Here is a 12222-nt window from a genome sequence, read left to right as displayed (position 1 = left end):
CAGCTGATGAGCTCTGGGCTGAGAACTGCGCCTTGCGGGCAGTTGGCTGGGTGCCCCTCAACCAGAAAGATGGTGGCAGCGTGGAGAGACCAGGCCTAGAGAAGGGGCTGCGAGGGATGGAGGCTGGAAGCGCAGGGGAGCGGTTTTGGTTCTGCGTGCCAGTAGGTTTTGGAATTTCCTTTAGCTACGGGATTCTGCTTGAGAGCGAATATTTTTGGATTTTTGTAGTGGCGCAGCGTTAGTGTTTTCTTTGTTTTGTCATTCATTGTAGGTAACCTTTTTACCCATTTACTGGTGTTGCTTGTAGGTCAGTAATCTGAAGGATAAATGCTATAGGCTCCGTAACTGCTAAGTTTGGCTCTGGGGAAGTGCTAGTTTTCTTTGCTCTCGTTCTCAGCGCAAAATTAAGTTGGGTTTTTGAATTCTTGCTTGTTAAGAAATTGATCCTTTTCAACATTTTTACAATTGCATCTTGTGTCTGCATTTTGTTTCAGAGGTCGCAGTAGTGGCAAAGGACCGCCTCAGCCCACAGTGAGTATTTTTTCCTTGTTGCTTCCTCTTTAGATACAAGGAAACAGCTTCTCTGGTGACTTTTCTTAGCGATGTGAAAACGGCACGTTGTGGAATATTCTCAATTTTTTTTTTTTCCTTTTGATACCTCAATGAGTATTTGAGTCTGAGATATGCTTTTTCAACAAATACAAAATCTTGCATTCATCTAAGTCTCCTGGGAGAATGGGGAGAGAAGGAACTCTTAAACGTTTGAAACACGCCAATAAAAATCTCTTTCTTGCGATTATAGTTGCAAATACATGGATAAAATTTAACTTGGGAACAGATTGAAAAGCATTGCCTCTCTGAAAACTCTGTATACTGGTTGCTTCTTTAAATAGAGGACTAATGATAGCGAGACAGCACTTTGTTAAATAGAAGTAGCAATTGTGTTTAGCTTTACTACAAAATAGCTAAAGTAATGTTATTGTAGCTAGTCCACTGTTACCTGCTGTGTAGTTTTAGTTATTGTCAAGGCTAATACACTGTTGCACTATAGATTTGACTTGATTTGTAAAATAATTTTATCCAGGCTAAAGATCTGGAGCTCGATTTAAAAAACGGATCTTTGAACTGCGCTAATCAAATATTTGCTAATTTGTTAGTGGCCTGTTTCTCAAGGATGACTAATTCTAGGGAATGGGGCAGGAGCAGGGAGGCCTGAAAGGACTACAGTTTGCCTTTATAAGTGTATATTGAAGATAATGAGTCTCTTCAGTAAAAATAAAGAGGCTTTGAGGGAGAGCAGTGAAAAAGGTGATGTACAAATAGTAAGTGTTAGGCTTTATGTGTTCCGTACTGAGTGTTGAGCACAGGAGCATCCTCAAACATGTTGGTTTCCAGCTTCTGAAACTGCAGTGAATTGCTTTTGACTAGTTTTATAATAGGCTTTGTAGCTCTTTAGCAATTCACAACTTGATGACTTTATCTCCTGTTAATGCGTGTCATCAGGTCTGTTTGCTGCAAAGATGTAGTCCACTGAACGTTTTCCCTTCTATTGCAGTTGAGATACCTTGTCCCTGTTCCCAGAGGGGGTGGTTGCTAGCGGGGCTTCTCAGTTGTGAGTCTCAGTGTGTGAGTTTTACCCAACCACTATGGGGACTGACTTTGAGTTGAGGGCTCCCTGTAAGGTTTCTCATGTTTTTAAGGGCTCTCAGATGTATAATTGATCAGAGAAAGGGTAAGAGTCCTCTGGAAGTCTGCTGTGACTTAAATTCAATGTATATTGACCAAGTGAGGTTTTTTGACCAGTGTGTTTCTATCAGCTAGTATGTACTGCTGAGAGATGACTTTGTTTTAGTAGCATTGCCTTTCTGAATTATGAGTGTTTCCCATAAAAATGATGAATTCATTTTTATTTTTCAGATTTCGTTCGATGGCATCTATGCAAACATGAGAATGGTTCACATACTTACATCAGTTGTTGTAAGTCTTCATATCTGCAAGGAGTGTAAACAGTTTCTATAGTGACAGAGAATTGTTAAATATTACACTAATTGTAATATAATGGAGTGAATATTAAAGTTCAACAGTGGGCATCTTGTTCCAAGATAGGAATTGAAACAGTCATATGGTAATAGCTATTGTATATTTTTGGCTTGGAAAAACTGCAAATTATATTTGGGATGGCAAATTTCTTATGCTCACTGGTCGTATTTTGAATTTTCTGTCTCCAGAGAGATTATGAATAAGTAACGAATTTATATACAGGGGACAGAAGCCCTTCTCCCCTCAGACTGGTAAGGGAACATGGTGACGCAGACAGTCCCACAGCAGCTAGAATCTGGGATAAAACTTAGCCTTACTTGTTCCCATGCATATGAGCAGATTTGTTATTGCTCAGGCTTGTTTGCATGCATAGCTAATCAAGAGTCTTGTGTGTATTGAAAATACTTTTGTGAGTATCTTTAGTAAAGTCTGGGACCTACCCAAGTGTTTGGATCTACGGCACACAGACATGTATTTGTGAATGGGCAAATGTTGAAAAAGTAGATGTGACTAAAAAACTAAGCTCTGTTTGTACACATTGTGCTTCTGTAAAGATATATTTTTGAGAAAACAGCTCGTGTCATTTGTCAGGCTGACAAGGTGCTACACTTGGAATTTTTCTTGCATTCTAGGGATCCAAATGTGAAGTACAGGTGAAAAATGGTGGTATATATGAAGGAGTTTTTAAAACCTACAGTCCTAAGGTAATTTTTTTTTTTCCTTTTTGACTCTTCCTTCTTTGGAAAGGTACTAATACTGTATCATCAATGCTTCATTAAATTGGAATACTTATTATCAATTGTTCTGACCCATCCATGTCTAGGTTTACACATGCAGATTCATTTTTGCAAACTCCTGTAAATGCTTTTTCCAAGTATGTGAGTTACCTAGTCGTCTATGGCGTATTCAATTAGGATGTTCTTTTTATCTCTAATAGTGTGATTTAGTGCTTGATGCTGCTCATCGGAAAACTGCAGAATCCAGTTTGGGGCCAAAACGCGAAGACATACTAGAAAGTATTTTATTCAAGTCTTCAGATTTTGTTATGGTGCATTTTAAGGATATGGATACCAATTACGCGAGAAGAGGTATACATTTTTAAGATTCTTAAAGTTACCTGTATCTTAAGATCATAAGTCAAGATTTCCAAAGTTTTTCTTGATGCTTTTTATATCTTGCTATGCCAAGGAGTGAAGTTGTGTATTTGTAGATTTTTAGCTTGGTCAGCAGTTGTCACTGGGAGCCAAGTGTTCGCTGTTACACACATGCTTTATTCCCAGGTAGCAGTGACTTAAAGGTGTATGGATTCATGGCAGTTTAGGGAGATTTTCACTCTCTTCACCTTGTGTTTCTGCGTGTGTATGTTCTTGCCTGATTTAAGGCTGAAGGATAAGATGCTTGTTTCAAGAAATTTGCTTTTCCTCGAAGAAGATGCATGGTATCAGAGCAACAGTAGCATTGAAATGCAGATAAGTTCCAGGTTCTGGATGGGATTTTGATTTTGAATTACACCAAAGCTGTTTTATAGTGGATCTGCTATGAACATCACTTTAATGTAAATGCAAACTGGATTCTCCATTACCCTATCTTTCTAGTTTTTTCTAGTGAACGCATGGAGTGAAAAATGTACTACTTCTAGGAATAATTATTCAATGGAAGTTTTCTAGAAGAAAACGACTGCTTTAGGTTGAACAGTCACTCAGTTTGCATTATAAGGTGGAATATCTTTGCATCTAAATCTTTTAAGTAGCTGGAGAGGAGAGCTGAAATAAAACTGTACAGACAGAGTGAGATAAACTGGAAGGCTGCAGAACTTGATAACTTGCAGTGGGTAAATTAATCTGCTTTCCATTTTTGTCTCAACAACGTATTATCGTGAAACCACACTTGAAAGCATAGGTCAGTCTCTGATCACACCTGCACACTGGAGCAATGAAAGGCTTTCTGCTTCTCAGGAAGTTAAGTCAGCAAAGATTCAAAAGAATGGGAGTGTATGAACACGCATGCAGGAGGAACTGTGGGCGTTTTGTTCTTGTAAAGAAACCCAAGTCTTCATGATAGGGCCAGATAAGTCTGTGTGATCCACAGTAAAAACTGAATTTGAGCTTCTAGGTGAGGGGATTGTGCTCCCTGCTACGTTTGTGTTGGGAGTTGTTACCATCTGGTGCCCAGCTCCATTTGATGGTGTTGCGCTTCACATAAAAGAAAGGCTATTAGTACAGACCCACAAGGAAGTATTTTAAAATTGCCTAACCATCAATGTGTTTTGGCCGTTTCAGACAAGATAGTATACAGTTTGGAGACACTTCGCTGGAAAGAAAGCTTGCTGTCACTTCTTAAAAATGTCATCAAACAGAAGGGCACTCCACAGGCACTTTGTTGCCACAGGAGAGGCTTGCTGGAGAAAGATACGTTGGGGGGGGGTGTGTATGCGTGTAGTTTCCATCCCCTACGCTTAGACAGATGCAAGACTTCTGAGGAGGCCTTGAAGTAAACTTACTTTGTGCAGAAGATACTGTGCTGTGTCTGAAGTTGTGTGAATTTTTATTCTGGCATTTGCTTCTCTGCTGAGCTGGGGGGCTTTGGCCACGTGGTGCTCCTTAGATGTAGAGTATTGATCTTCTGAGTTACCCTCAGACTTGAACAGCAGAGGTGTTTGCTTCGTTGTCTCTGCCTTTGTGCCCGAGTCAGAAATAGAAAAGCTGACTGGAAGAGGAGTAGTAAAGAGCAGTAGGTAGAAAGAAAGAGAATGGGATGGATTCTTCTTTCAGAAGGAGTGGAAAATACAGTTATCTCTGAAAGAGCCATCCGAAGTAGTCTGCCAAGCACCTTTCATTGCTATCTTACTTGTGCAGCTTTGGAGCAGTGAGCTGATAATTAATCCTGAAGCAGCATCAATAGTGTGAGTACAGGGAAGGTAATGGCAGTATAAGCTCGAGGTGGGTGAAACCACTCTGTTTGGAAGCAAAAGCCTTAAATTTGTCCGTGCCAAGCATGACATTGCACCTTAAGTTGGATCAGTGGAGAGAGTGTGGTGCCTACCTAGACTGGAAATTGAAAGTGTTGAGGAAAAAAAAAATAGTAGGACTGTGAAGATAAGAACTTTCTGACAGCTTATGCTTCGAGAAATAAATCTATCCCTGCTACCTGAGCCCTTATTTGCAACTTTGTCAGTCTATCTAGACCTTTGTGCTTGAGTAGATTCCAGTTGGGCTTCAGAAGGAATTAGAATCATCTGAGGGTCACTCAGTGGAGTCAGGACTTTCTGCAGTACCAGTAGATCTGCTAGTTAGATTATTAGGCTTGTACAAATGAAACAGAAGGGCACATTTCTCCAGGAAAAAAAGCTTCTAGCAGCATTTCCTGTAGTCCTAAACACTGATCAGGCAGCTCTGCTGGTTTGCATATGATTCAAATTTGAGTAAGGCTTGAGTTGTCTTCTTGGCTCCTCTTTAAAGACGAGAATATTCAAGATCATAACTACTGTTAAAGTAATAGGCTTCGACAATGTTTTTATTGTTTTTTTGGCACAGTCGCTACGCTCTGAGAGAAGTAATACAAATCCAATGAAAAAAAGGCAAGAGAGAATTGGCTATTTAAGTTTTTCCTTGAATTAGCGCTGAAAGGGGCATTCTTCCAGAGAAAGTGTTGGAAGGGGAATAGCAGCAGGCATGTTGTGAACAAAGGAAGGAAATGTTCGCCCAGCAGAACTGGTGGTAACTGGTTTTAATGTTTTAAATCAGTAGTAAGTAGTTTCAACGGTAAACTCTTAGTTGTTTTGTAACATTTAAGATGAAACATCAATTTTCTTTGAGCCATGCAAACTGGATCAAAGTTTGCAGTGTGCAGTGCAAACACCTTTGGCACCTAATGCACATTGGCTTAATGGCTTTTGAACTGCACTTAAATGCATATTTGTGCTCTTCACCATTAGCGCAAAACACGTTTGAGAAAACAAGCTTTTTAAATGCCAAATGTAATCAAACCTGGACTCTTAATTGCTCTATTCTGGCATTCCTTTCTCTAAGTCATCTAATAGCACACACTTGATGAATTTGCCCAGGCTGAGGCTTTTCTTAGAATGCCTGTAGTTGATTTGCGTCTGCTTCGTGTGAATTTCTGTTGCGTAAAGTTGTCCTTGGGATGTTTTTTCCCAGTTAGCAGAATGTGAGACAAGAAGTGAGGCCTTAACGTAAGGAAACTTCTTTGCACAGGAGACTTCATGCAAAGCAGGTTCAGAGGCAGCGGGGACTAGCTGAGGGTTACGTACAGCTCAGACTTCTTTATGGCCGGTTCTCATTTGATCATTTATTTGAGTTTTACCCATATACAAAATGAACTGGATAAGAATTTGGCCACGTCACGGTGTCACGTGAAGTTCTCCTTCAACAGCTCAGAGATACGAGGCCCCAGCTAAGGGGAGTGTGAGCATGCAGTTGATATCTGGCGTGCTAGCCCTTTGCCAGTTGGCACCTGGAGCAGCAGTTCCCTTCAGCTTCTGCTTTCTTAATAATCTTACGAGCACTATCTTTGTTTTGGAAACAATGATTTGAAGAATTTGTGTGTTCTTGGTTGTGCTGCTCATCAGTTTCGTTCATGCCTTGTTTGTCTTGCCTTGTTTTTAATCTTGGTGTCCTCTGTGTCTTTCTGACTGTTTGTTCCAGGAAAATAGTGAGCTGTGCCTTGAAGTACCTTTCTGCTACATTCAGACTGCTCATGAGACTGTATTGTGTGACTAGAAGTCTGCCTTTGTAGCTTGAATTCTTCCTAACTGGATTTTTTTTGAGCTGTAAAGGTTAGGCTGATGCTGCAATCTCACTTGTATCCTAAAATGAAAGAGACAAAGAGCAGAGCGGTTTCCTGTGCCCTGTGATATACTGGATTCTACTGGGAATCTTAGCATTGCTTGTACAAATCTTCCTCAGACCTCTAGCACTCATTAGATGGTGCAGTTTTTGTTTTGGCTTGTCCCACTGGTTCATCTGTATCACGATTTTTGACAGCGCTTCGCTGATGGCTTTTGTGTGGCTTTTTAAATAGGAAAATGAGTGGGTCAAGTATCAGTCTTGTTGAGCTAGTATTTTATTTGTAGTATCCAGAATGCCAAAATGTTTTGTGTGGAGGTTTTTGTCAGAAGTTATTTAATAGAAATTAATTAAACACCCTTTGAGAACGCAGACGTTACCTCCAACAGGTGCTGCCCTCAGTCCTCACATCCCTGTCTTCTCATCTTGTTGGAGGAAATTCCCCTCTTCCCACTGAAGCAACATAAGTGACGTTAGCAGCCTCCAATGTGTATTTGGTGTAAAATGTCTGATCTGGGAGGATCATACATGAAGCAGTGAGTGAATGACATTAGGCATAGAAGCAGCACTGGCTGGTCTAGATTATGGCTGTGCTGGCTACGAGGTGTTGATAAGGTGAACATACAGCTCCCTGATACAAGTGCTTTACTTTTGCTTTCTTGTTGTATGGGCTCTCTTTACTCCTTCACCGTGGATTTAGACAGCACTTTGTTATTATGTAGTTCCCGTTTACATTTAAACATCTGTTCTTATAATTTACCTTAAAAGCTGTTTGCATGAAGGGAAACTGAGAGGTGTTTTCTGTCAGATTGGTACACCTTACAAATCTAAAGGCTGTCTGGAGGGATTTTAGCAAAGCAAAATAGAGTGATGCATTGGGACTGTGAATAGGGGAAATATTGCCGAACTTTTAATGTGGAAATCATCTTTGCAAGGTGAGAGATGTGTAATCAGCTTGAATGTGTCTGTGAGAGGGCCTGAAAGAGTATAGCTGTGCCTGAATTCAGCCTTATAATGTGAACAGATCCACCTGTATTTATATCTGACGTCTTCCAATTTTTTCTCTCTCCATATCTGTGGTTCCTTCAGAAACAGGTAACTTTTTTTGGCAGTCACCCTGTCTTTGCATCTTGCCTTCCATCACGCTTCTGTTACCATAATATATAATGGAAACTTAATCTCTTTGCTCGCACATTTATGGCGCTATAAAACATGCATGTGTGACTGCACAGAATCATTTGGAATACCTTGCAGTCAGTCAGCGACTTCTGCTCCCACCCTTGATGATTACCTATGCCGAACAGTTGCAAATGCAACCACTGAGAAGTTACATCAGCACTACTCGTTAGCGCAACAATACCGTGGCTGTTTCAGAACAGTGGACAAATAACCCTAGAATGCGCCTGCTGGAGGCATCACATTTGTGAGGAGCTAGAACGATCTCGCTCGGAAGCGTTAAAATTGAGCTGTGTAGGAATTATTACAGCTTCATTGGTGAACTGTGCACCGAGGCCTCAGCAGGTGGTCGATGCAGGTTTTTGCAGTTTCACATGAGCCCTAACAATGGTTTGCCTCATTAGGTGGCCTTCTTTCGTTTGGCTTTCCTCTCGTTATTGATTTCTTTTGAATTTGAAATGAACGTTTAGCTAATAAACATCTTTCTTCCCATACATCTTTTTTATAACATTTTATTTCATACATGCTTATTAACAATGCTTAAATGCTTAATTGCTTCCCTGTTGTTTCTTTGGTCTCTTTGTGTGAGTTGAGCGTTTCATGAGACAGTCTGTCCAGTACCATACAGAGCTGAGCACGGTTCTGATGGATCATGGCAATATCTGGGCAGAACTTGGTTGTGAAATGGGGCAAAATGGGAATAATAGGCTGCGTTGACAGTCTCTTATGAAAAAATCTTCAGTGATTGTTTAAACTCTGTAACATTGGTGGCCAACAAATCGCTTCAGATGTTGTTAATTCTTTTCATGATGGCTTTCAAGTTCATTTCTCCTCGTAGGATTTTAGATCTTGCCAGAAGTTAATTTCAGCCATACTCTTCCTATCTAGCACTGCCTGGTGATTTGACCTCATCTTTTTTAAAGACCTGAATTGTTTGCTTTCTTTAGAATTATAATGAGAAGTTCCGGACTGAAGGCACTCTGAAAAGCTTATTTTATTTTTAAAAATTCTTTCTGTTGAAGTAGTCTAAGAATTTGCAGACAGCTCTAAGATTTGGTTGCTTACAAACTATAAAAGCTCGGCTTCCTTAATGAATGGCTTTGTGCTTTTTTTTTTCCTTTTACAGTACTTCAATATTCTAGTATTATTTCTTCAGCTATTTTCTTAGTCTGGCTTGAATGAGACATGAACAAATAAAAATACAAGCTCATGTTCTTCATTTTTTTTAATATAATTTTTTATAATTTATATAAAAAATTGCAGGCCCTTAGCGCACTTGGCTAATCGATGGCATATTTATTTTCATATGTTGCTGAGAAAAAGCCTCTGAATCTTGCTGTGTGATGTGGGTAAGCTGCTACTTGAGAAAGGCTTGCAGGAAACAGAACTTCTCTGTTCCTGTCCCATTGAACGGGTACCCCAAGCAAATGGGTAATTGAGTTATCCTGCAAAGGGAGTGCAAGTGTGCGTGTGCATGCTGCTGTGGTGAGTTGTGGAAACAGAAGGAGCTCAGGTATTTGAGGGGGAGCTTGTACTCTGCTCATTTAAGCAACAGGGTTGGATGCATTCATGGTTTTTTTTGCTATTTGCACAATTTGTTAGTGTGTGTAGGCTTCCTGGACAACAAACACACTGTACAGATCTTGGTTTTTCTGTAGGAATGGCATTCCCCAGGTAGTCCCGTTGTTAGTGGAAACCATACATGCAGTTGGTGTAAAACTTCTGGAAATAATTGCAAATAATTACTGCTAGTCTTTGATACCTTGTTTCATATTTGAAGTTGCAAAAAAAAACACACCCTGTGAATAGCTTTATTGGAAGTAGGTCTGCACTTCCTGGTTTTTCTAAACATCAGCAGACAGCTCTCTGATGTAGTCCCAGGGAACGCAGCAGCTACCAGAGGTGACTGATGTTAATGTGTCTGCAATTCAGTTGTGTTTGGTTGTTCCTCAAACACACTGGTGTGTGCAGTGTCTTCCTGTGCCTAACCAAACTGATTTCAGATCCATCCCTTCCCACTCCCTTTTAGATGCTTTTACTGATTCAGCCATCAGTGCTAAAGTGAATGGTGAGCACAAAGAAAAGGATCTTGAGCCGTGGGATGGAGGAGAGACCAGCGCTACTGAGGAGCTTGAGGCACTGGAGACAGATGTTGTAAGTGATGCTTTTTTTATTGGTTCTGACTGTTTCTAGAAAGCAGGCTACTTCTCTGGATGTGCCTCGCAACAGGCATTCCTTAATTATAATCTAGTAATGAACTTGGGGCTAAAAATGCTGGCCTATGTCAGTGTACGTTCAGTCTTTGCTAGCGGCTTCCCCAGCACTTTCGTAGAATTTGAATAAGAATAGCTGGATTTCAAATGCCACTTTTGGCAAATATTGACAAATGGCAGCTGCTGTGGTAAGGAACGTGTTTGATTCAAGGACTGGCTGAAAAAGGAGCTTTTATTAAGGACTCCACATTCAGCAACACACTGAAGTCACTTATGTTTAATCAGAGCATTCCTGTCTGACGATCACTGCATTTGTAAATGATGGCGAAATTGTGCTTGGCTAACTGTCTCAGGACTAAGATGAAGGAAATTTATGGAAGTCTGGCCCATGGCTTAATAAGCACAGATACAATCTCAGCAGATTACGCATCATTAGATGAAGACCATGTTCTTAAATGGTGCTTCTTTGTATATCATAGCAGTCAGCTTTTACTCAACCATGCATTCTTTTTAGCAAGGTATTCTGCTGCAGTGTGTGAAAGGGAAGAATGGAGTCATGGTATTGTGGAGAATATTAACTTTGTCTGGTGGAACAGTTACCCTGTCAATTTTAGTGTGCGTACTGTACAGCCGAGATTTGTTGGAATACTTAACGCTGTCAGTGCTTTTGTGAAACATTGAGAGCATTTGTTGTTTGTGAAGGTTAAAGTCTTGAGTGCTGTAACAGCATACTTCATAAAGTGGGGAAGTTGCCCTGATCACCAGGGGTCTTCTGCCTGCGGTGTGTGTCTCAGATAATTGCATTAATAGTGCTTTTGGGAAGTTTCAGTGCTTGTCGCAGCAAGGGATGCTCCTAACGTTCAGAACTGTGTACTGCTTGTTGGCCATTAACCTGGTACAGAGTGGGCATGGTGCTTAAAAAACAGGAACCAACCAGCCACAAAGCAAGAGAGAAACCAACCTCTCTGTTGTTTGTTCATCCTCTCTGATGAACAAAGACCCCTGGAATAAACAGTGGCTCTAGTAACTTTGATGTGTGGATGGTGAATTTGTAAGCCAAGGCAAAAGATTTGACTTCTGCCACCAGCCCTTGGTTTTAAAGGAATGTGTTTCCAATGACATTTTGAAAACCAAGCATCATTTTCTTCTAGTCTAATGGATGGGATCCCAATGACATGTTTCGTTACAATGAAGAAAATTATGGTGTAATATCAACATATGACAGCAGTTTATCTTCTTATACGTAAGTTCCAAAATATTTTATTAGATTTGTACTTAATGTTTTCCCTGGTGTGACAAAACTTGTATTCTCAAGATAATTTTATATACTTTCTAAGATTGTGGAATCGAATAACTGAAAAAAAAAAAATAATAATGAATGAATAGTGCTTAAGAAACCTTGCCAGATTTCTGTGAATAGTTTATGTAGCAATCTGTATGTATTCCCTTAAATGGACACAGTTGATTCCCATTGCAACATTTTCTGAATTTAGGCATGCAATAATGCTTAATTCTTAGAAAAACTTCTACAAGTAGAGTGAAAAATACCAAATTGTGAAACTATAATGTGTCTTTATGTAGCTGCCATACGCATAGTTTGTGTTTAACCTAGCAGAACAGTTTGATTAAATCCTAATTTTATTGTGATTATTTATAACGTAGGTATTGGAGTCTCAAAATGCTGCTGATATTTCAAGGGGGTTTGTGAGCTGTGGATAACTTGTTTAGCAGACTTGTGCAGACCTAAAGTTTTAGTTACAATATAATAACAACTTGAATATAGAAGAAGTATGAAGTCTGCTGTGCTTACTTTGGCAGCCTGGAGCCATTCCCAGTAGTCTGCAGCTATAGTGTTCACTGCAACTACAACACAAACGGGTTGCAGATGTTGAACAGCCATCATGAAATGTCTTTATTTTCCCACCCTTTTTACCCACAATGTATAAAACTTGGTTGTGAATGTTCACGAATTGCCGCGATTTTTTTTA

General features: G+C 40.0%; 1 protein-coding gene across 13 annotated transcripts in view; it reads left to right on the top strand.

Annotated features, from left to right (window-relative positions):
* Window positions 1-12222, top strand: part of ATXN2 (ataxin 2) — a 50166-nt gene that overhangs the window by 6142 nt on the left and 31802 nt on the right. For all 13 annotated transcript variants that reach the window (XM_021413432.1, XM_021413431.1, XM_021413428.1 and 10 more), the window contains exons 2-7: window positions 495-531; window positions 1918-1977; window positions 2673-2744; window positions 2978-3128; window positions 10051-10175; window positions 11386-11477. In XM_021413432.1, the coding sequence (XP_021269107.1) occupies window positions 495-531; window positions 1918-1977; window positions 2673-2744; window positions 2978-3128; window positions 10051-10175; window positions 11386-11477 (537 nt within the window). The remainder of the gene's footprint in view (window positions 1-494; window positions 532-1917; window positions 1978-2672; window positions 2745-2977; window positions 3129-10050; window positions 10176-11385; window positions 11478-12222) is intronic.

The sequence above is a fragment of the Numida meleagris genome, chromosome 14 (assembly GCF_002078875.1).
Source record: "Numida meleagris isolate 19003 breed g44 Domestic line chromosome 14, NumMel1.0, whole genome shotgun sequence".
Classification (NCBI taxonomy): Eukaryota; Metazoa; Chordata; class Aves; order Galliformes; family Numididae; genus Numida; species Numida meleagris.
This window is presented reverse-complemented; position numbering and strand designations above follow the sequence as displayed.